The sequence below is a fragment of the Adiantum capillus-veneris genome, chromosome 18 (genome assembly GCF_014529385.1).
Source record: "Adiantum capillus-veneris isolate H3 chromosome 18, ASM1452938v2, whole genome shotgun sequence".
Taxonomy (NCBI): domain Eukaryota; kingdom Viridiplantae; phylum Streptophyta; class Polypodiopsida; order Polypodiales; family Pteridaceae; genus Adiantum; species Adiantum capillus-veneris.
In genome coordinates, this window is record NC_140948.1 from 27,256,082 (window position 1) to 27,280,312 (window position 24,231).

General features: G+C 43.1%; 2 protein-coding genes and 1 pseudogene across 6 annotated transcripts in view; 2 read left to right on the top strand and 1 right to left on the bottom strand.

Moving 5' to 3' along the window:
* LOC147435387 (uncharacterized) overlaps positions 1 to 8,622 on the bottom strand; it is a 216,382-nt gene extending 207,760 nt beyond the window's left edge. Inside the window, exons 1-8 of one of the 5 annotated variants that reach the window (XM_086488465.1) lie at positions 8,417 to 8,622; positions 8,217 to 8,295; positions 7,779 to 7,971; positions 6,969 to 7,032; positions 6,804 to 6,892; positions 6,521 to 6,679; positions 5,605 to 6,425; positions 5,335 to 5,464 (exon numbers count right to left, since the gene is read on the bottom strand). In XM_086488465.1, the coding sequence (XP_086344591.1) occupies positions 5,335 to 5,464; positions 5,605 to 6,425; positions 6,521 to 6,679; positions 6,804 to 6,892; positions 6,969 to 7,032; positions 7,779 to 7,971; positions 8,217 to 8,295; positions 8,417 to 8,585 (1,704 nt within the window). In that variant the 5' untranslated portion in view covers positions 8,586 to 8,622. Of the gene's footprint in view, positions 1 to 5,334; positions 5,465 to 5,604; positions 6,426 to 6,520; positions 6,680 to 6,803; positions 6,893 to 6,968; positions 7,033 to 7,778; positions 7,972 to 8,216; positions 8,327 to 8,416 lie in introns of all 5 variants that reach the window. The other 4 variants (XM_086488462.1, XM_086488461.1, XM_086488463.1 and 1 more) reach the window with 4 other exon arrangements.
* Positions 8,623 to 9,081: 459 nt separating this feature from the next.
* On the top strand, positions 9,082 to 9,902 carry LOC147435389 (homeobox-DDT domain protein RLT2-like; annotated as a pseudogene).
* A 294-nt stretch (positions 9,903 to 10,196) lies between these two features.
* On the top strand, positions 10,197 to 10,850 carry LOC147435390 (two-component response regulator ORR6-like). The gene is made up of 4 exons (XM_086487951.1): positions 10,197 to 10,205; positions 10,305 to 10,382; positions 10,481 to 10,548; positions 10,640 to 10,850. The coding sequence occupies exons 2-4, from the start codon at positions 10,341 to 10,343 to the stop codon at positions 10,848 to 10,850; spliced, it is 321 nt and encodes a 106-aa protein (XP_086344077.1). The 5' UTR covers positions 10,197 to 10,205; positions 10,305 to 10,340.
* Positions 10,851 to 24,231: the final 13,381 nt, after the last annotated feature.

Consider the following 24,231-nt stretch of genomic DNA (forward strand, 5'->3'; position numbering starts at 1 on the left):
TGCAAGTTTTTGTATGCCTTTTTTAACCGTTTCGGGATCAAAGTGGTCTTGGGCATGGAGATCGGTTTGCATGTGTGGCATTTCTTCCGCATTGTTATGCACATATAGTTGTTCCACATACATGTACATGTCATCTGAGCTTATGTCCCCCATAATGTCATGTCTCCGTCCTTTTATTTTCAGCCATTCTTTTTTGGGATTTTTCTTGAAGTTGGCTATGGCTTGTGTCTCCGTGCGTAGCTCATAGTTTCTTCTTTTCCGCCTCTTGAGATTTGTGTAGTCTTTTGATAGAGTTTCCCATTCCGTGTTCGTCGTTGACAGTGCCCGCAATTGTTTTTTGACATACTTGCACTCTTCATCAAACCATGGGTTATGCGGTAGCCCTTTAACATGATTTCCTCGCCGATGCGTTTTTCCCATTGTTTGTTCCACGGCGTCACAGAGAGCTTGTTTGAAAATTGGCCATGTTTGTGCGATGTGTGATGGTATGGGTCCATGAGCAAGTGCATTGTCTAGATGTTCTGCAGACATTCTTTTCTTGTCCACTTGCATTTTGTATGTCCATGATCGGGCATGGAGCTGTTTTTGTGCTTTTTGAGTGGGAACTTGTAGCCTTACATGGATTGGGGTGTGGTCCGAATTGGGTGACCTCTTCCCAATTGTAAAATTACTTACAATATGGGATGCCTCATATGCAATCAATACATAATCAATAACACTCATGCCTTTATTGGCTATGTAGCATGTGCATTCTTCTGATTTTTCAAACTTACTTGTTCCATTGACGGCGATTAGTTGTAGGGATGTCATCATACTGAGCAATGCAATACCTTGCGGATTTGTAATGAGATCTTTCGAACATCTCTCCCATGTGGGATCTAGTATCTCATTATGTTCAAGCATTGGAGGTGTCATGAGATCCACCATTTGCATTTGCGCATGTGCTATGCGAGCATTCATGTCCCCAATAAGCATAATCATCCCTTCTTGTGCATAGGCATGGATATCGGCATACAGATCCTCGAAAGGGTAATTCTTCTCTACATTGAAGGCACCATAGAATGGTGACTCTCTATGGGGGATGTAGCACCCGGCAATGAACATAGGTTTAGGTTTTGTGTCAAACTTGATCCATATGTACCGGTTATAGGCATCTGTCTTCCAAATTGTGATCATTTTTCTGAGTTCCTCTCGGTATATCACTACGACGACTCCTTGTCCCCTCATTTTTGTACATGGCATCCGTAGGGAGTGTGTGACGTATCCTTCAATGTGTGGTATTCTGCATGCATCGTGTTCCCATGTTTCCAATAAAAAGAGAATGTCGGCTTGTGGTAGGACTTCCGTTAATCCTTCTCCTTTATGCCACAGGAAGCCTCTGCAATTCCAACTTGTTACGTGTAATTCCGTGAACCCATGGGTCTCGCATTGTCATTTTGTTTCCTCTTTTGCTTCCCCTTTCGTGTCCGCTTGGGCTGTTTTTTTGTTCATGCGAGCATTCCGAAGTTAGTGGAGATCATTTCCGTGATGTCTGTGTTCAAGGTGATGACCTTCTCGTTGTCGGATTCGGGGATACCCCATATCACGATGTTCATTTTTCTTTTCTCTTGTTCGGTGTATTCTTTGTCATCCTCATTAGCATACATGTCTCTGTTCATTGAAGAAGTCTGAGGCATTGGTGTGTTTGTCAGTGCATCTTTCCAAGAGCCCACATTTTCAGATACATTCATTTGCGCAATCTTTTCATCGTGAGTGGCTAGCGTGTCTTGCATTGTAGTTGTGTGCTTATCAAGAGCACCCTGGAGCTCCTGCATCTTCTCCTCTTGGTGACGGACTCGTAGGTCTTGCATTTGGAGCTTGTGTTCCAATTCTTGGTTTTTTAGAGCTAGGTCTTTGATTTCATCACTCTGCTTCATGATGGTGGTGTGCATCGAGGAGATGAGTCCCCATATGTCTCGTAATGAGCATGGTGGCGTATTCCCTTCCATGATGTCCGGTTTCGGGGGGATTGTTTGCTGTATTGGTTTGGGTCCCATGGTGCGTGTAGGTGAGGACCTGACAGAGAGGCCACTTCTGGAAATTCGCAGGTTCACAGTGTCATTCATGTGGCCATGGTGTGCTGGTATCCAATGCAGAGAGAGAGAGAGAGAGAGAGAGAGAGAGAAGCAGCACTAAAGAGGGGGGGGGGGGGGGGGGGGGGGGGGGGGGGGGGGGGGGGGGGGGGGGGATAGAGTTATAATGCCGAAAATGCAAGAGTAAAGGGTTCAGGCGATAAGAGTTAAAAAGGGGGCGATAGAGTTAAGATGTAAAAAAATGTAAAAAAGGTAAAGGTTTTAGACGAGTGGGGCAGCACGATAGAGAGAGGGGGGCGGGGGGCCTATCGCGATAGAGAGGGGGAGCGGGGGGCAGCGCGCGAGGCAAGGGGTGCGGGTGCGGAAGGGCAGGGGGTGCGAGGCGGCAGAGCAGTGCTGAGGGGCTGCGTGTAACAGCGCGCAGGCAGCAGCAGGCAGCAGCAGAGCGCGCGAGGGCAGCAGAGTGTGCAGGCATCAGCAGGGCGCACGAGGGCAGCAGGGCGTGCAGGCAGTAGGGAGGAGGTCGGTGCTGCAGGGAGCCGCCATTACAGCGAGAGAGAGAGAGAGAGAGAGAGAGATAGGCGATAGAGTTATAATGCCGAAAATGCAAGAGTAAAGGGTTCAGGCGATAAGAGTTAAAAAGGGGGCGATAGAGTTAAGATGTAAAAAAATGTAAAAAAGGTAAAGGTTTTAGACGAGTGGGGCAGCACGATAGAGAGAGGGGGGGCGGGGGGCCTATCGCGATAGAGAGGGGGAGCGCGGGGCAGCGCGCGAGGCAAGGGGTGCGGGTGCGGAAGGGCAGGGGGTGCGAGGCGGCAGAGCAGTGCTGAGGGGCTGCGTGTAACAGCGCGCAGGCAGCAGCAGGCAGCAGCAGAGCGCGCGAGGGCAGCAGAGTGTGCAGGCATCAGCAGGGCGCACGAGGGCAGCAGGGCGTGCAGGCAGTAGGGAGGAGGTCGGTGCTGCAGGGAGCCGCCATTACAGCGAGAGAGAGAGAGAGAGAGAGAGAGAGAGAGAGAGAGAGAGAGAGAGAGAAATGAAATGAAATGAAATGTTATATTAACGTCTTCAAAAGGCCAAAATGACCTATGAGACCAATCAGTTACAAAATAGTGAATCTAATACCATGTCTGGGTACAAAAGAACTAGAAAAGAACTAGAAGTGGAGTGGCCATTACAGCGAGAGAGAGCGAGAGAGAGAGAGAGAGAGAGAGCATGGTGGCATAACATACACTTTCATGCATTGGCACGAAAGACCTCTTTGCGCTTGAGTTTGTATCTCAGAAACAACCCTGAGTTATCATTTTGATGGCAAGATTGCTAGTTGTCCACTCTCTACAAAGTTGTTTTTGGCTCGTAAACAGCTTCTACAGTTTCTTTGATGGACTCCACGATTAAATAATGGTTCTAATTCTCTTGGTTTGGAAAGTAATCTTTGGAGCAAAGTTTGTTCCATTGGCTGTCCAGGAGGCTAGGAAGGCTTATTTCTTTGCCAAAACAATTGTCTACTTCATCAAAGGTGTCTTGGATGGTAGAGGTCAAGTGCTACCTTTTGTAGACGCTTGTGCTGGATTTGCCATGGGCTATCATTATCATCCTAATGGAGAGATTCAGAATTTGTTGGCTCTTCTTAAGCCTATTATTCCTCCTCTGGAACAGTGGCAAAGATTGGCGGATTCGGAGCCTTTATCAAGCCACCCTTGCTCGTGGTCCTTTGTGTTTGCCCCAACTCTGTGCATTCAATTTACACTTTCCTCCTTCCTAGACTATGGGTTCATGATTATGAAAATAGAATTTGGAGAATGAATAAGCCTTTGTCATGGTGGAGAAAACAACTGAGGATGATATTAACCCGTAAGATGCCTTTAAAATGTCGACTTTTTCTTAGGGGCTGCTTGCTTGCAGTTCTTCCAGTTGGGTCTTTTCTGGCAAGGCGCCATGTGACATCCTGTCTTTGTTATGTTTGTAGTGCACCAGTTGACACGGTTCCTCATCTTTGTGGAATTGTATTGTCGCTCTCAATTTGCTAGATCATATACCACGGCTTCTTCGAACTACACAGAGGAAACCCCCATCCCTAGAGAGCACTTGGAGCAGTAGCACCTATGAGTATTACCACTACGGGTGCTCTTATTCAGTTGAATATCACCCAGCATATCTTAAATATCCGTTTTTGGTCTGATAGAGTCTAGTCCACACAATCTGCACTGCATTTTACCCATACCCAGCACTGTGGCATCTGAGCCTTGACATCCTCTTGTTTCAGAGCTGAGATCACTGCCAGCCAGTTCACAGTTCAATACGATATTGAGTCTTGAGGCTCAATTCCTCTCCATACACCCCCCCCCCCCCCCCCCCCCCCCCCCCCCCCCCCCCCCCCCCCCCCCCCCCCCCCCCCCCCCCCCCCAACTTTTTTCTCATTGCACACAAAACAAAGATTCAGTTGACAAGGTACAAAACCAGTCGACAAGACAAGAAAGGATATGTATTCATAGATGGGGTCATGAATTTAGAACTGTGAAAGTTGTCACACTCAAAAAATCATACATGACGACATGATGAATCAGAGAGCAGACTGTCTAGAGAATTGTCCCGTGCAGGAAGAGCGGCAGATACTCAAAGTGGGTATTACTGGAATGATGGATATCACAAAAGAGCTAACAAAGCGAATGGACGTGAAGCTAGGGCCACACACAAAGGTTCAACAAAGGTTTGATGGACTTGGCCAAGGGCAGGATGAAGAAGGTTCAAGAAAAAACTAGGGAGAAGGAGACTCAATGGGTGATAACTACTTGTAAAAAGAACACGACAAACGAATTGGCTAATTACAATGATGACAGGAAACAAAGAAGATGGGTCCATAATTCAAACAAGGCTAAAAGCTTTTTTCATGTGAATTGGGCTATGCAGCAAAAGACCCACTAAGCTTTCTAGGACCTAGAGAGTGGAAAGAGACTCCCAAAAACCACAAGCCCACCAATTTGAAATGTGCAGAAAGCCTCACTTTCTCAGGAACAGGAGGAATAAAGGGTTCTTGCAGGGAGCTCTATATGATGGTCCCATCAAGAGGTTACACATTTTACTCAAGTCAATGATGTCGTATATTAGGTTTTCTCTGTATTTATAACAAGCAAAATCCCTCGCACTTCAAGCTATGGGTCATATATGATTGGAAAAAGGTCTTATTAATACAAGATTTTTCCTCAACTAATAGAGCTTGAAAATTCTTTGATTGGTGGAAAAGCTCTTTGCCTTTTATACTTACAGTTCCTTCATGGCTGTCTATGCATAGCTGAGCAGATTTGAAGCAATGCCGGGAAAGTTCTTTTCCACGGTCAGCTTCCCACACCCTCACAGTCCCATCATGACCCGAACTGAGCACAAACTTTCCATCCCTGTTCCAAACAAGCAACTGAGTTACCTTTTCTACACCAACCTTTTGAGTGCAACTGTGCACAGTTTCCCCTTGGCCTTTTGACAAAATACATGACCTACAGAAAATAGCCATATAAAATATTTTGGGAAAAAAGCTTACGCAAGAGTTGCAAAGCCATGAATTGGCCCATAATGATAAGCACTTCGCCACTGGATTGCAGCAAAATTTTCTGTTACAGCAGTACCAGATTGTCCTGAGAGGGTTGAAACCAGCAGATCCTTGTTGATTCTTATAACCACAATGCAACCACTTGCCGCCCCAACGACGAGCTGTGTTTGATCTGTGTCATACATCAAGTTAGTCACTTCCATAACATCCAAATTTACAGAGTAAACCACAGTGGAGGCAGCTTTTGCAGAATTCTCTACTGTTCTGAAATCAACAGAGCTCTGGCAATTTCCCTTTGACACGGTCGCACCATCATCGTCATTGTTATCAATATCACCTTCCACCGAAAAATCGCTTCCTGTTGTACAACCTTCCAAATCAGCACCATCAGCTTTTGTATCTGATTTATCCTCTTTCGAATTTCCTTTGCTCTTTGCAGAGGGTAGTGAAAGCCAGCACACACGGCCACCTGCCTCAGCAATCACCACATGTAACTCTCCTGTGCAAATCGAGGCAACCCTCTCCATCGTTTGGGAAACCCTCAAAACCTGCCAACCATCTCCCCAACTTGATTCTGGTGAGCTTAGATTTCCAGAAATAAGGACTCTCAAATCATCTTCAACAAGCTCTCGAAAAGATCTCTCCGACTTATCATCCTCTACTGCTTCCAAAGCCGGAGTAAATGCCAGATCGAACATGAGTACCTCTCCCTTCAAGCAACCTATGTAAACTCTCTGTCCATCTTCTGACCATGAGTGACAATGTGGCTGATATGGCCTTGCAAATAGGTCTCTGCACAAGAAGCTTGTCCTCTACAATTTCATGCCAATTGGTTTCCTTGTCAATAGATTATCTTTGCAAAAACAACCAAATGGACGTATTACTTTTAACGGTGGACACTACCCACATGAAAGTTTTTCTCAAAGGTCCACACAGATACGTTCCCAGAACCACTGATACAAAACTGCTCAGAACTTGCTGGATTGAAGCTGGCAAACTCCACCAGCCAATCCGAAGATCCTTCTGCAAGCTTTGACGGCTCTCGTTCTTGCAGATCCCACAAGCACTGCAGTACAAGATATTAACCCATAGCCATTTCAGTAAAATGCTATTCCACCAAATAAAGAATAGAAGCTTTGCAAAATCTATCCACAAATACACTTTTGTAAAAGCTCATTGAATATTCCTACCAATTTAAAATCTGGTTCACAAGAGACAGTGAGCAGCCTGAATCCATCTTTTGAAAAGGCAAGAGCTGAGACTTCAACCTCTGCAATACCTGAAGAAACACAACAAAAGCCCATCAAGCTAGCTACATAGATATTGCAACATATTCACAATACATACGTTAATACCTGCAAGCTGGGTGCGAAGCTGCTGCTTCCCACACTCGTAAACCAAGACAGATGGATGCAGACCCTAACATTAAATCCAATGATTAGGCGCTAAGTTTGAAATTTTGAATAGTCATCATCATGAATGTGCGCGGTCAAAATGGTACTTACATGAATTGCCTACGTTGCATATGAAGATGGTTGAGTGCATTTTTTTTTTCTTTTTGCGTATGGAAGTTGATTGTGTTTATGAGAAAGAGCATTCTCTCCCAAAGCTTGAAGACAAGCCATTTCTAACGCCAGCATGTAGATGTAATATATATACCTAGATGAATCCAGGATATACCCAGATTCACCCTTGAAGAAAAGTGCAAGGTATAGACTCATGTAGATGTAATCTCAGAAACGTGCTTCATTATGTCAATGTTTCACTGCTTATGCCCACAAAAATCTGAAATAGAATCTCACTGATTCAAAGACAAATATGGAGCATGATTTGCCCAGATGTACTGCTCGTGCTGCTACAAGCTGAAGAGATACAAACTGTGTACCATTTTGCTATGCAGAGGTCGTTTTTAAAGTAACCAAAACCAAGACAAACATTGCAAAATGTTATTTCGCTCTATTGTGTTCCTTGTACTCAAGAAATGCATCCAAATGCTTCTAGCATCCCAAATGAGCAACCTCACACTAAGAAACACCACTGCAATTACTTGTTGATAACCAGCCAATTTACAATAAAACCTTAAATTAAAAACCTTCAGTTAGTACTTAAATCTGTTCAGAAGTGAATTTGTGCAAAAGAGCAAAGATGTATAGAAATGAAAATACCTTTTCCGCAAAAGCAATCCAATTGTTTAAGGGGTTAAAGGCCGATGCAGAAATTCCAAAGCGAGGACCCCAAATGAGGGGCTTGTTAAGACCTCCCTTCAAAGAGTAGGAAGCTATTGCATTCCCACAAATGGCAAGGGCTGTATCACCTTCCGCAACATGCAAAACTGTACCTTGATAGCCAATGCCATACCTGTCACATTATGCCAAAAACGATGGCTGAATAGCAAGCGTGAATTTTGATAAACTTTTTTCTTGAAAGGAAAAGTCTCACACTCCTCGAGAATGTATTAAGTGTCTTGTTCAATTCTAACTCAATCTTGAGTTTGTTTTGCAGACAAACAACCCGTGCTTGCCGCACTCAACAACGCTTAGTCGACATGATGGGTTCTATCATGAGATGGTGGAAATGCAGCTGGAGCAGGTATTCTTACTTACTCGATCATGAAGGTCTCCATTGTTCCTGCACTTTCTCCTCGCAGCAAGCGAATCAACTGACATGCACGAAATGAATCAACTGCCATACAGAAATCAGCCAACTCTTCACGCTGGAATGACGAGAGAAAAAAACTCAGTCACGATATTGCTGTCAGCGTACGTGGAGAGAGAGAGAGAGAGAGAGAGAGAGAGAAGCTTACCAATGTTGTTCACAGCCATTGCTATCGTGCATATGACGCTGCTCTTGCAGGCTGAGGTTAATGCAACGTCTCTTGCTCGCTCTCGTGGATTTTGCTCCGTTTGCAATTCTACGTGCAATTCTACGAAAACTGTCATGCTTACTGCCACGCAAGCAACGAGTATGTACATACGATCCTAAAAAATTCATTTCATTACACGAATCTCAGCATCTGGCGGGGAGCCAATAACGAGTGGCAGAAAGGAAAGCGAAGGAACCTGTAATGAAAGACGAAGTTTCTACGCTCTAGGTAAAGGCTATAGCGATGCAATGTCTTTTTGTTGACTAAAATAGAAAAAATAATTGAGTTGTATTTTTAAGCATTTTTTGCTAAGCCAAAAATGTTGATTGGTTGAATTAAGGTAGTGGTACTCATTTAAATGAAGAGTGTGTAACTTTAATGATGACATGTCTTGAGTTTTAAAATATTAAAGATTTTGGGCTGCCTCTAATGAAAAGAACGTGGGTTTAGGTGAGTGCTCTAGTGAGCACTCATGAGAAAGTTAGGAGTATCAGTGAGTGGATGACAATGCCATGTTTTCTCTCAAAAGATATTGAGATAAGATTTTTTTTCAAGATTATATAATTGAAATTAGAGCTTGGCTCCTCTTTTCTCGTGCAACCTCCATGACGGGCTGTCTGGTTTGTAAAAAATTAAAAGGTTTTCGAGAGTAAAATCTTTATAATACATTTATTTTGGAGAGATTCTCTCGCACTCTCTCGTTTTTAGCTAAGTTAGTGGGCATTGGGCGGTGGGCACAGAAAATGATGCAACCCCTCTGAAGTTGTTCGTGCACGGCTCTCAATCCAGTTAGGGCTCTCCAACAGGCAGTTAAAGATGTGGTTTTGCCACAGAAGGCTGAAGGAGAGGAAGTCTAAAGGGGAAGATGAGGAACATAGACAGGAGCCCACAGCTGTTTAACAAAGCTCCTGCTCCCTCATACAGACATTCTGCGTTCTTGATTTCACCTCCGCGAAGATCAGATTACCCTTCACATAAGGAAGAACAACTAAGTGGAAGCAGCTATCATTCTCAGGATGATTTTGCTTGGAAATTCCGAAAAGAGTGGACGAATTCTGCGAGAGAGATTTTGAGATTGCCAGACGGAAAAGGAGCAGGCAGACAACCTCAAGTGGTGTAGATTCACTGAGAGTTGCAGAACTACAAGCCATAGCATCTGTAGAGACACAGCTGGGGGAGCCTCTCAGGTGGGACAGTCCTTGCCTGGGCGTGGATTTTGATCCTCTCCCACCAAGAGCGTTTTCTACATCCGCTGGTATCGCACTCAAACTTCACTCAGCGCAAGACTCATGATAACAAATTTTGAATCATCTTACAAAGCACACTGTGTGATTATGCAGTTTCTTTTCCACATTGGAAGCCATCACCTCCGAGAGACATGGAGAGTTGGCACACCGCACTGTGGCATTTGCTTGGGGGAAGGTAACCAAAGGTTCGTCTGTGTGTACACACAGCATTGCAGATTTGGAACTCATCAAGGCCCGGCAAGGAGGTGTGGAACGTGCTACTCTACGACATTCAACAACTGTGGATGTGGAGGCGCACCAAGGACCCCAAATACACAGTCGCCTTTGTCACGTCCGACGACAGCATCCCCACCTACAACGTGACGGGAGTATAATCTGGACAGCATCCGCTCCGGCACGGTCCTGCTCTTCTTGTGGAAGCAGACGGGCAAGAGCATGTAGCCACAGACAAAAGAGCTTGTTGTCCAACTGTCAGTGCTAATGTAAGAAACTTTGATCCAACATTTGTTCTATGCATTTGGTTTTGTCAAGGTTTGTTCTATGCATTTGGTTTTGTCAAGGTTTGTGTTACATATTTTCAGGCGTTTGATATCAATCTCATCATCACCGACTATTGTATGCCAGGCATGTCTGGCTATGATCTTCTCAAGAAAGTGAAGGTGATACGACGTTCTGCAATCTAGAAAAGAATTAGAGACGCTGTATGTTTTTCTTACGTTTTTGTATTGAATATGGATGAATGTATGTGCAAATGCAGGAGTCGTCAGTCTTGAAGGAGATACCAGTTGTAATAATGTCATCCGAGAACGTACCCAATCGGATAAGGTCAGAGGCTACCATTGTTTTTTGATGCGCTGATGAAACTCTTGGTAACGTTGAGCTGCTTACTTGCTAACACGCTTTTTGTTGGGGTCAGGTGCCTTGATGAGGGGGCCAAGGATTTTCTTTTGAAGCCGGTAAAGCCTGCAGATGTGAAGCGTCTTCGCGGCCATGTGCGGCCACAATCTACAGCTAGGTGTGATGATGAGCCTGAGGTAGCAAGCTCCAAGAGGAAGTCTCCTTCTGAGGGCTTGCAGGGGCAGTGTTCAGAAAGGAGGCCGCGCTTTAGTAGAGCCTTCATGTCTTGATAGCAGGAGTGACGCTCATGAGGGGATGTGGGGTTATCTGTCATGTGCTGTTGCATAGAATGGCCATGATATATATGTGATGGGCCTTGCGGTCAAATTTGCCAAAAGATGAGGTTTGTCATGTCGAATGCAGAATGTTGGCAGCAGGCCTTCTTTTGGTTTGTTCCTTCTCACAAGCCACAAGAAAAAAACGATAAGATGAGGTTTTGAGAGGCTAATAGTATGTATTTTTTACATGTTTTCTTGTGCTAGTCTTTGTGTTGAGCTAATTGTCCCCAATGAGTATAAAAATTCCTATGACAACATAGATCTCAAAATGGCAGGCCTTGTGATTTTATCACTTGTTTTTCTTAGTGCGAGAGACTTGAAGTTTCGACAACGTCTACGCTTTACCTTTTTTTTTTTCTTAGTGCTGACAAGTCAGCTTTTTTATTCCACCAACACCATGAATCAGGCCAACCACCTGAGAACATCCTTTGCCTTGAGATATTGCCAAGAGAGTATTTTCTTCAGAGCCACCAACCCTCATCACTATATCACACTGGCCAGCTTCAAATGGGATCAATGGTGGAGGGAGAAAATGGGGCGCGTCGATCATGGGCCATCAGATCTGGTGGCACGAACGCAATTTGAATCTGCAACGCTACTTGCATTAACAGCGTGACACATCCAAATCTCCTATATTTCAATGAGTGCATGCAGGTGTAGGCTAGAGCACATGGCTCAATTTGAGTATACTAAACGACGGTCATATGGTGAGCTGCCAAAAAAACTCACCGTTCATCACATGTCCCTCTCTCTCTCTCTCTCTCTCTCTCTCTCTCTCTCTCTCTCTCTCTCTCTCTCTCTCTCTCTCTCTCTCTCTCTCTCTCTCTCTCTCTCTCTCTCTCTCTCGGGTCTCTCACTATTTTTAGGGTTTCGTCTCTTCTCTTTGTTGTTTTTCGGGTTTCAAAATTGCTTTTTGGTTGTTTCTAGGTTTTGAAAGAGTTTTTTGGTTTTTTTTAAGGGTTTTGTCACCATTTCTTACTGTTTTTTAAGGTTTTCGCCATTGTTTTTTGCTGTTTTTTAGAATTTCAAATCTATGTTTTGCTATTTTTGAAGGTTCACAAGTGTTTCTTGTTGTTTTTTAAAGTTTCTTGTGTTTTTTTGATGTTTTACTCTCTCTCTCTCTCTCTCTCTCTCTCTCTCTCTCTCTCTCTCTCTCTCTCTCTCTCTCTCTCTCTCTCTCTCTCTCTCTCTCTCTCTCTCTCTCTCTCTCTCTCTCTCTCTCTCTCTCGTAACCCTAGCCCTCTGTGCAAGACAAAGCCCTCCCCAACGTCCGCATCAGTCCCCCCCTGGGCGAGGGGCTGCTCTTGGGGAGGCGTTAAGCCTCAGCTTAGCCCCCCCTCAACATTCTCACCCTGTCGAGCTCCTGTACAGCTCTCGGCATATCCCCTGTACACCCGCCACAAAATCCCAACAGCTCTTGCGTAGCCTTGCTGCGTTGGTTCAGCCTCGACTTCAAGAAGTCTAGGTCGGCCTGCCGACCTGCGTTGCGACCTCAAGAACCTTCTCTGGTTCCCTGCGACACTGCGTAAGGTTTAGTGACCCGACCTTTAGCATTTGAGTTTTTGGGCTTTTGGAGAGGATTCTCTCACCAAAGCCAACTCCAGCAAGTGACAAGATGGCGACCAACAGCCCAAAAACATCGGGGAGAGCACGTGCTAGCTTTGTCGTTGTCCTAGCAGCACCGAGCAAGACAGATTGCATCGGACAATTGTAAGCTGCCCTCGACATGGTTATGGAAGAAAACCGCGACCTCATAGCGCGACTTAGCACGCTCGAGGCACGATTTGACTCCATGGCCGGCCTCACAAGTTACAACAGACAAGGTGAAGGAAGTCGAAGAAAAAGTCACTCGAGCTCACACAATCGCACTCGCCAAAGTGGAAACTTATGTGAAGACAGAACTGCGGGAACGTTTGCTTCAAGAAGAGAATGCCCTCAAGCTTCGCATTGGAGGGCTGCCCCAAGCATGGGACGAGTGCAAACAAGATTTGTGCAAATTAATCGACCTCCTCAACAAGACTCTTAAACCGGTCCATGTCGACTACGATGCGGTAGAATGTATCATCAACAAGTTCAACACCAAGCACACACCTAGTGGACATGCCATTCTTGAGTTCAAAGACAAGGAGGAACGACTCTGATTACTTGCATCTCCTTAGAGACACCGGGTTTTGGATCGCCGAAGAACTCACCCCGACACAAGTCAACCACAAAGGTGAAGAGCTGAAAAAAGTGCATGAAGCACGAGCCAAAGGCAAGTGGGCAGTATACCGTGGAGGGAAGGCCATCATCTAGGAGTTTCGACCCCATAGGACCCCCCCTTAGGCTTTGCTTTTTCTTTTGATGGACCCTCAGTCCCTAACTGATATGTATCGATTGCCCTCACTTAGAAGAAGTGGTTGTAATGTTTTGTTTTTGGTCCCATGGGTCATATCTGACCTCCGTGACGGTAATTCAATCTCTCTCTCTCTCTCTCTCTCTCTCTCTCTCATGGGAAGCATCGGAGAAGTGCCAATGGCTTCCCCCACGTGTAAGAATACGCATCCCTTGCCAGCCACCCACAAAGCCTCTTTCATACGGACAGGGAAGAGGATGTCAACAATAGAGAAGGAAATGAAAGAATGGAGAAATGAAGTGGAAGAGTGGAGGAAGGAGAGGAGCACTATTCTTCAAAGATGGACCGAAGAAAGAGATGGCATGTGTAGGAGCATCGCTTCGCTCGAGGAGAAAGTGGTCATCCAAGATTCCATCATCCAAAATCTACAAGCAAAAAGTGGGCGGCTCGAAGAAGGCAAAATTCATCCATCCATGATGGAAGGATTGAATACCATGAAAGAAGAAATACGGGTTATCAAGGAAGAAGAGGAGAAGAAGTCATGGGGCGTGGTCATCTCCGAACACAAAGAAAGTAGAGGAGGCCAAAAAATGGATTGAGGTTGCCAAGAAGCAGGCTTGGAAATTGAAGGGTTCCCTTGTCCTTCCTAGGGAAGGGCAATTCACTTAGTTGGCCTTCGAAGAGGAAGGGACATCATACACTTTGCCCATCATCATGCAAGGCAAAAATGCACCAACCCGTCACTCGATACCCCTTAATTTTCTTGCTCCTATGAAATATTCACTTGCTTTTGGTGTATCTTTCGTTGTTCCATACTTAAGAGGAGCTAGCATGTTAGCAAACATGCTAGGTATTCTTTAATAAATTCGATGGTTAGCAAATTTTTAGAATACTGGTATATTATACCTTAGCTCTGTTCGTTCCTCTTCCCCCCAAAAGCATCATCGTTAGTTTTCACACCTCTCTCTCTCTCTCTCTCTCTCTCTCTCTCTCTCTCTCTCTCTCTCTCTCTCTCTCTCTTTCACACACACACACACACACACACACACACAAATCTTGAGAGCACTCACTTTAGCCAACATGTGCCACAAGAAGCATGCGCACATGTTGGCTAAAATGAGTGCTCTCAAGATGTGTGTGTGTGTGTGTGTGTGTGTGTGTGTGTGTGTGAGTGCCACAAGAAGCATGCGCAAGAGTGTGCAAGTTGGAGGGACATTTGTGAGGTGAGGCCCTCTGAGAAAAGGGAGACGAGAGAGACAATTCAACAAGGTGAGGTCCTCTAAGAGGAAGAAAGGGGAAGGTGTCTTGGTCAATGCCTATCGCAACAAAGGCAGGGACGACATGACCCAGGAGTTTGTGCAAGGGTAGAGGGGCCAAGATGTGGTTCGAGATTTTCTTGGCATATAGTGGCCCTTCAACGCGCATGCTCCTACTTGCATGCTATAGTTGCAAGTAGGAGAGAGGGTAGTGGGTGGCACAAAGAGAGAAAGAAGTGTACATAGAAAGTGTTCATCTCTCATGCGAAGCCATGGAGAAGCCAGAAATGCGTAGAGAGAGAGAGAGAGAGAGAGAGAGAGAGAGAGAGAGAGAGAGAGAGAGAGAGAGAGAGAGAGAGATCTCAAATAAATGTCTAGATCCACAACTTAAAACTTTACACGGCCGATAAGGCATGGGGCATCCTTGGATTCAAAGAACCTTTAAGTACCGGTAGGTATTGTCTCCTGAATCCTCAAGCAATGTCTGATCCAAGATCCTTGCTCTGAATCCATTCATTGTTGTGACTTGTTTCCTTGAGCCTCAATGCTATCCTTTAAAGATTCATGCCCAAATTCAACTGTAGTCACACATGCGCTAGAGGCTAGGACATTAGAGGAGGATCTTGGAGGTTGCTAGATTCTAGAATCATCATGCACGTGGCACGCATCACAAGTCTGGTTGCATCAACCTTTGCATTGCAAAGCATCTACATTTGTATAAGAAGCACAACTAGTGAGCTGCCACTCTCAAATCTTGTCGCATTTTGAATTTTTTTTGTCTTCATTAAAAATAACACACTAAAAATGTTATCTCTTCTTTGATTTAGGTGGTGGGATTCAAATTTTAATAAATTTAAACTTATATTTTACCACTTAGAGCTTAGGCTTTGTTTTGTTTTCTAATATATAAGCAATACTCAATAGGAGCTATTTATATTAAAGAAGAAAAGCACTACAAATGTTTTGGCTTTTATAGGGACCCACAACCCACCATTATAGACCATGACAACCCCATGTGCATCACATGCCACGAGGAGCATAAACACCATAAAGACTAGGTTTTTATAAATAATATATTTGGACATAGATCTTGAGTAGCGGATGCCACCACATCGAGGTGCTTGCCACCCCATCCCAACATGTCCAATGGATAGGAAGGAAAAACGGCACATGACAACATAAAAGTATAATCTACGAAAGAAACTTCCTACCACCACAAAGCTCGAACTAAAACGAGTCGATCGTGAATGTAGCACATCCTAGTTACACCTTAGAACTTAGGCAACCTTCTATTTTGATTTTTTTGGATATTTTATAGAATTTATCTTTGAAGGGCATTTTCAAAACTTGCCCTTCCTAGTGAAGGCTTATTTTCAAAAGACCCGTCCATTGGGAAGGGGCCTCTGAATGGCATGCTCTTCACCGGGAAGGCCTATCTCAAAAGTGCCATGCATGTGAAGGGCCAGACCCCTAAGGAAGGGTGGGAAGGGTTGCAATTTCCAGCACTGCATGTGTGTATTTTTGTGGAGAGAGAAGTTGGAAGCTTCTAAAAGGTTTTAAGCTTTTGTTTGCAAGTGGCTTCTAAACAAGGTGTGAGTTTCAATGCAAGTGTAATCGAAGGAGTGGTATATCAGCAATGGGGACTCCGTTGAGGCTAAGAGTATGGATATTGAAGCGGGTGAGCTCCTATGAAGCTTTTGGCATTGTTCATGTGTATTATTATGTTTTGGGTTTTTATTTCCATATTTTTTTTGTAAGCTATACTTCCATCCTTTTAAATTGTTTGCTGCTTTTGTGCTTTACCAATCTATTATGTTTATGCAACCCTTGCCATGAATCACATTTTACTATCATGAAATGTCTCAAATTTACATTTTATCACAAGATTTTATTGAAAGGAGGATTTTATAGTTGTCCTTATTAAAAAATGGAGGATGTTGAACTTTTCCTTAGTAAAAAAATGGCTATTCTCTTGTGCCTCTTGGGATAATTTACTTGGTAATTTTTGTCAAAAAGCTACATCGTGCCACTGGGTCCAATGGGACTCGTGTGTACATTAACAAATAGCATATGAACAGCTTAGGTAACCGCATGTTTGTTTGCAAATGCAACGTAGGGAGGCTTGTTCCTTGATTGTGACAAGAAATATGGGTTGCAATTGAATTTCAATGCTTATTGAAGGTGAAATATTTTTCTTGGAGCTCTAGTTGGAAGATGCAAATAGCAAGTCTTGATTTGCTATGTAATGTGTTTTTTATGTTTGGAAAGAAGTGATTGTTGGGCTCTTACTCCGTCATGGAATTGTGCATGTGTGTGCACATGAACATGTGTGCACCTGTGAATGTACGTACCTATTTACATTGCTCCTACATGGTTTGATCAAACCTTGGAGTTGATCACCTTACAAATTGTGCAATACTTGTTGTAGCTCATCAAGAGTACTTGATCCAGAAGTGTGTATTTAAACCCCATCAATGGCTTGTATCCTGCATATTACACTAGCGAATCTTTAAACATATGTATCAATGTAAGATCCTCGATTTTTGGGTCTCTTTTTAAAATAAGAAAAATGAATTTTCAATACAAATTATTGAAATTTTCAGTTTAGAATGCTTGTTGTACAATGCTATGATGATTTAAAGTAGAAAGCAAATTCATTTTTAACTTCTAATAGGTCAGACCGGCACTTGGTTCAGTTTTAGAAAAGTTTGCATTTTCTTGCATTTTTATGCTTTTCGGTGCTTAACTCTAGAAATATGACTTTTAATCATAGTTTATTTACAAAACTTACTTATCGCAATGACTTGAAAATGGATTTTTACGTGGATTATTTTTATGAAAAGCGACACCAAAAATACAAGGCCAATATGGTGAATGTCGAGATTATTCCAAGGTATCATGGTTTAGTCTAATTTACTTATGATCGCATTAGTTTCCAAGATCTCATTTTACTGACTGCATTGCACAAGAAAACTGGATGGTAGGGGTAAAACTTGACCTTCAAAAGCAGGACCTTGTTTTTAGCAAAGAGAGGAGATTTTCCACAATTTTAGAGTTTCTTTTAGCCAAAAAAAAAATTGTGTGCTCTATTTTTGCTTGGGAGTTACTCTAGCCTATAGAATTTGCATAAATAAAGAGTATTGGGTTTCATATTCAGTTGTGCTGAATAATACAAATAAATTTAGTGAAACTCTACGTACATGTTATGTAATGGAAATGGCCTATGAACTATGAGAATAGCGGAATTAAGAGAACTAGAGTGACCATTTTTATGAGACTACTTTGAGAACATAGAGGGTGAATTTAATTAGCGATAGCAACATAACCATTGTACTTAATTAACTTGGCATGAGCAATACTTTTTGCAAGAGAGGATATTAAAGAACTTGACAACAGTTGAGGACCGGATTTATGTGGAGCCGGTCCCCCCTCCAATAGGCTTTTGTATTATAGATCCTCCCATAAAGAGAGACTTGATACAATACAATCTTTGGTTTCCTTCAGACCTGTGATGCAATGAATATGGAAAACTTCATGCATCACAAGCATAACATAACCTTTGTAAAAGCATTAATGATCCCCGGCCTCAGTCCCAAGGCCTCAAACATCTTTGAAGGTGGAGAGAGCTAGCGGGGAATGAGGGTAGGGAAGAAGAAAAAGAAACATTCATATGAGAAATAAATAGTTCTTCACTTATCATCACTCTTCTTGCTTAGTATAGCATAATAGCATAGTAATGAAGATGGAAAGCTTAATGATTGAAGCATGGCTCTTGGTTGGATTTGCATTCCATAGCCAAGAGTGTTGGTGTAGGCTCTCAACTTCTCAACAATCTTGGAGAAGGAGATGAAGTCTCTTCCACTTGGCACTTCACATAATGAGTGTGTGTGTGTGTGTGTGTGTGTGAGAGAGAGAGAGAGAGAGAGGGTGTATATCTTGCAAGCAAGCCCCCTCCTTGCTTGAGTCGACCCCCTCTTCTAGCTTATGGTGGAAGCTCATTGGCTTTCTCAAGCCTAGCCAATCACAAGCTTGTTCACAACTAGCAATAGAGATAGTCCTTGGACAAGTGTCCTCCTTTCCTCTTTGAGAGAGAGGGCTAAATGCTTAAACAATTAATTTAATTAACTAATTTATCATTGGACCTCTCTAAGGGCCAACCAATAGGATTTAAACACACCTTGAGGGCAACCTAGCTAGGGGCTTGACATGTGTCCAATATGCGTCTTTGAGCAAGCGGTGCCCCTTGGGTGAGGGGAAGGTCATCCATGCATATCCCCTCCTTGTAGGGATCGCCCCCTTCTTTGTAGGCATAGGTCTTGACTTTCTACCCCTAAGCACCTTGGCCCCCTAGTTGCTTAATCACCTCAAGCACCTTAGTCATCCCCCTAGCAAGAGCATGGCTTCTCTCTCTACCATCCCCCTAGCCTCAAGGGCTCGTCCCCTCCTTGTAGGGATTGACTTTGACCTTCAAGCACATGCCTAGCTTAAGTTTCACCTTAGTTGTCAAGCATCTCATGTAATTTTAATCATCAAGCTCCTCAAGCATAGGCCTAGCTTTAACCTAAGGTCTAAGGACTTTTACACTAACCATTGGAGGTCTTTATTGAAGCTAACCTTAAGGTCTTCCAAGCTCCATTATGCAAGCATTGTTCTTCAGTAGACCAACTCCTTGTGAGCCCTTGCTAAGATGGAACCATCCCTTTTGGCCCTTGTTGAGCTTGGCCTAAAAACTCATATCTATGTTCTAGCTCTTGTTTCCCATTTATTTCCCCACGTTAAATGATCAGTTTAACATGAGAAAATCATTTGGGTGAAGCTAGATATTAGATTTTATGACATATTATATGAGCGTGGTGCAAGCTCTCCATCACCATCTCCGTAACAAGCTATCTCTTGTTTGCAGAAAGAAGAAGAAAAACCATTTCGCTATACTCTCTACTATATTCTTTTCGCTTTTCATGATGAACAGCTCTACATCAACTTTGTGGCAAAAACCTCTACGTAGCTCTCGTCATTGCTCTCTTGTGGCAAAGAAAAAATCCTTTTTACCATCGAGCATCACTCTTTGATCATGATAAGAAGTTCTAAACTCTAGAGCCATTTCTCTCTTTACTTCATTTTCCGTTAGGTGTAGCCAAACTACGCTCTCGGTGGATGCTTTTTTGTGTTCATAGGCCTATATGGGCTTGTCAAAAGTGTATAACATTGACTAATGCTTGTTTTATCATGTTTAGCATGGTGATATATGCATACAGTGTGTTTATGAGATCATGTAGATACATTAAAAAAACATGTTTTGCTTTCACGTCATGTAAGCGTTAGGGACATCATATCTCAAAATTTGTTATGAATCAGGAAGAACACTTCGAATAAAAAATTAACCACATCATTTCTAGTATTTTCCCTTTTATGTGTTATGTGAAAACTCCGCTGGAGTGAAGAGTTACGATCAAAATATAGCTTGTTGTCCATTGTACTGTCAAAATTTTTGACCGTGAGATCCTTGGAGAACCACTATGCATTCAATGGATGAGGAAACCCACTTGGCCAAGTCAAGACCTTGGCTAAACATGATGATAAATGTATTTAAATCAGAGTTTTATTCGGAAAATTTATATTGAAGGTATCAATCTTGAAGGAGAAGGAGGAGGAAGCGAGCAATGAGGGGACGTCGAGGTGGGGTGTACGCATGGCCAGCAAGCAAAACTCATGGGAGGCCACATAGATCAAACATGAAGAGGAAGTAGGGGAGAGTTGGCGAACGTTGCCTGTTCTGCGGCCACAATGAGCACAACCAGGTACAATAGGCTACGAAAGAGAGAGGAAAACATAGGCATTTTTTTAAATTTAAAAGTAGAGGTGCCTTGCTCAAGGATAGTCACGTGATTGAGATGGGTTGGTTAACATAAACATCTTTGATCTGAGGCTTAGAGATTGAATCCCTCAGGCGGTTAACCTTTGTCCACTCAGTGCCGTGAGTAAATAGAGAGGAGAGATCTAGAAAGATTTGGCCTAAAGAGGCGGGATCATTTTATTCTTTGGTGTGGCAACCGGTTTCATTAGCTGGTATCTTAAAAGATACCTCTCTATGGGATGAAAAATTTAAACGAAATGAAAACGGGTGGTGGAGGGGGAAGCAAAAGGCAAGCATTGTGCAAGGCATGGAGCCTATGCAAGCACTTGGAAACTTAGGGAGCATCCTTGAATGATTTGACAAAAATTAAGGTTTTTATTGACACTTTGGTGCTCCTCAGTTTCTTCTTTTTGGGGGAGAGAGAGAGAGAGAGAGAGAGAGAGAGAGAGAGAGAGAGAGAGAGAGAGAGAGAGAGAGAGAGAGAGAGAGAGAGAGAGATTTTGCATTCGTAAAGAATGTTCTCAATTCTAGTACATACTAGCTGAATCCTTATTTATTCATTAGTTTACTAGATTCCCATCCTTTCCTCTTGATGCTAATCTTAACATTTCTCTTTCCTTTAAAAGAACTATAATGAGATTCTAACACAAGCCATTGCAGATTCAAAGCCTTGAGATAGCGTCGTAATCACTTAGCTAACACATGGTGTTGTTGATCTTGCAAACCATAATCTTAAAAAAAAACCCATTGCTCACACGACTCCAAAGTAGCTCCTGCATGACACCCTAGCAGGCAATGGCCCAACTCTATGCACTACCCTCGGCCTTTGTAGACTCAGGTCCATTACCTCCTGCATGTGCTAGCTGTCGTAAAATATACTATCTTAATGATTTTCTCATATTAAACTGATCACGTAATATGGGAAGGTAAAAGGGGAAACAAGAGCTAGAACATGGATATGTGTTGTTACACCTAACTCAACACGGGAAAAAAAAAGGAGATGGACATGGGCTCAAAAGGAGATGGTCTACTGAAAAACAATGTGCAATAAATGGAGCTTAAAAGACCTTAGGGTTAGCTTCATTAAAGTCCTCCAAATGTTAGTGTTAAAAGTTCTTAGACCTTAGGGTAAGCTAAGCATGTGCTTGAGGTGCTTGACGTGCTTGAGCTGACTAAGGTGCTTGAGGTGCTTGTCGTGCTTGAGCTGATTAAGGTGCTTGACGTGCTTTTCATGCTTGAAGGCCAAGGTGTTTGAGGTGCTTGAAGTCAAAGGAAGCCTAGGAAAGAGGGTCCGAGCCCCAAGAGTAGGGGATGAGAGAGAATACCCTATCACTCACCCAAGGGATAACCCTTCCACAAGAGGCATATAGGACACATGTCAACCCCTTAGCAAGGTTTCCCTCATAGTGTGCCTAAAGCCTATTGGATGGCCTTGCGAGAGGTCCAATGAAAATTTAGTTTAACTATTTAATTATTCGAGCATTATTCAAGACCTCTCTCTCAAAGAGGAAATGAGGACACTTGTCTAAATGCTACTTCTATTGCTTGAAATGACCAAAGCATTTGATTGGCTATGCTTGGCAAGAGCCAATGAGGTGAAAGCTTGAAATGCTACCTCTATTGCTTGAAATGACCAAAGCATGTGATTGGTTATGCTTGGAAAGAGCCAATGAGGTGAAAGCTTGAGGAAAAATGAGGGGTCGACCAAAGCAAGAAGAGGCCTTGCTTGTAGCATATACTCTCCCACACACACTCACACACACTCTCATTGTGTGATGAGCAAGAACTTGATCTCCTTTTCCAAGCTTGAGAAGTAGAGAGCCTACACCAACACCTCTTGGCTATACAATGAAAATCCAACCAAGAGTCATGCTTCAAAGCAATGCTTGCCATCTTCTTCATCTTCATTATTATGCTATGCTATGCTGTGCTATATGAGTAATAATATGAGAGGAAACTACTTCTTTCTCGTATGCTACTTCTTCTTCCTCTTCCCTTCCCTCACTCCTTGCTAGCTCTCTCCACCTTTGAAGGTGTTTGAGGTCTTGGGATTGAGGCCAGGGACAAGCTAATGTTTTTGCAAGGTAGTTACGGGCATAAATTTGGTGCATGAAGTTTACCATCTTCATTGCATCAACAAGGTCTCAAGGAACACAAAGCATGTATTGTACCAAGTCTCTCTTCATGGGAGAATCTATAATACAAAAGCCTTTTGGAGGGGGAACACCGGTTCCAAGTAAATCTGGTCCTCGACTGCTGTGAATTTCTCTAATTCTCTCTCTCATTTACAAGTATTGTTCATGCCAAGCTAACTAGGTATTATGGTTATTTTTCTATCTACCATCAAGTACTCTTCTTATGCTCATGATGGATTCTCTTAAAGAAATTCTCACTACAATCATCTTAATTCCGCTACTCTCAATTTTATTAGTCCAATTTCGTTACATTGACATCAAAGCTATTGGTTTCTCTTTGCTTGCGTAAGAAGAGAAGTCCTTAAGTTGTCCATGAAAGGTTGGACCTGTTCATTACAAGACGGTAAGTGGGACATGGATTTATTATCCCGATTGAAAAGAACTTAGTTCGGGGTACATTGTTGGGAACTATAGATTTAATAATGGAGTCTTTTGGGGCTTGCCTTTGGCTTAACCATTATTGAGCTACTAGCAAGCTCAACAAGATCCATAATCAACCGAGCAATGTTAGACCCTCTTCACTAGTCTTTGCAATCAACAATCTCTAAACCATGGGTGTGGCTACTTGAGAGCTGATTTTCAAAAGTAAAGAAGAGTAGAAACTAAAGTTTAAGTTTCCAAATCACAAAGTAGCAATTACATAGATTTACTTAGTATGGCTGACAATAATAAAGTGAGTAGAATGAATATTGACAACTTTGATTTTGCACATGAAGGTGCTACTTATGATGCCCCACTATTTGTGAACTATCTTTTTACTAGGTTGCAACAAGCTATGGGCAACCCTACCTTGCAAGCCGAAGTTAACCAACAACTTCACACTCATGGGATTCTCCAAACTCCCCAAGCGGAGAGAGAGATTAAGAATAAGGTGAGAAAGAGGTCACCCTCTTCTCCATCTTCATCATCTTTTTCCTCTTCTAATGGAAGCAACGGTTTTTCTCCTAGAGAATACAAGAGGGGAGGACATCGTAAATCCTATGCTACTTGGAAAAGGTCCTACAAGATTAAGAAGTTCAAGGAGGGAGGAAAGAGCATCTCTTTTCTCACCTATGATGGCACCTTCGGTGCTATAAATAAAGTTTTTGCCTTTATCCAGTAGTTTGATGCGGCCTTTGGAGCTGAGGGCTTCACAAAATCCTCTACGCTACGTCATGTAGCTATGCACTTCCAAAAGTCTACCTGACAATGGTGGGCTAGCCTCTGTGGCAATGGTGAAGCTCCAAAGACATGGAAAACTCTATGAGTTTCCATCATGAAGCAATTTCTTGCAAGCGATTCCAAAAATAAAGTGCTCACTGAATGGTGAAGCTTGAAGCTACTCCCCAACGAGTCTATCCACAAGTATGTGGAGAAGTTTGGGATAGTCTTCCAAAAGATAGACTTCACCAAGCAAAAGCAACAATTTTGTGCGGGACTACCTGGAGAAATGGTCAAGTATGTCAACTCTCAAAGGCCTAAGACCATCACCAAAGTCATCCACCACACTATGGTTTCTTCGTGCATCCATTTACTACAAGGGGCTAAAAGGAATGCTAAGCCCATGGAAAACAAAGAGCAAAATGAATCAAGAGGGAAGAATGATGCTCAAAACTCTCCCAAGGTAACTCCAACAACAACAACAACAACAAGACCAAGGAGAAAGGAGTTTACAAAAGTAAAAATATACTCTCTCTTGAAGGGCTAGAGCTTT

Excerpts from the sequence above, each read along its gene's own strand:
- LOC147435390 (XM_086487951.1), top strand. The coding sequence starts at position 10,341 with ATGCCAGGCATGTCTGGCTATGATCTTCTCAAGAAAGTGAAG. Across the intron at positions 10,383-10,480 it reads ATCTTCTCAAGAAAGTGAAG|GAGTCGTCAGTCTTGAAGGA; the intron begins GTGATACGACGT and ends GTGCAAATGCAG. Across the intron at positions 10,549-10,639 it reads AACGTACCCAATCGGATAAG|GTGCCTTGATGAGGGGGCCA; the intron begins GTCAGAGGCTAC and ends TGTTGGGGTCAG.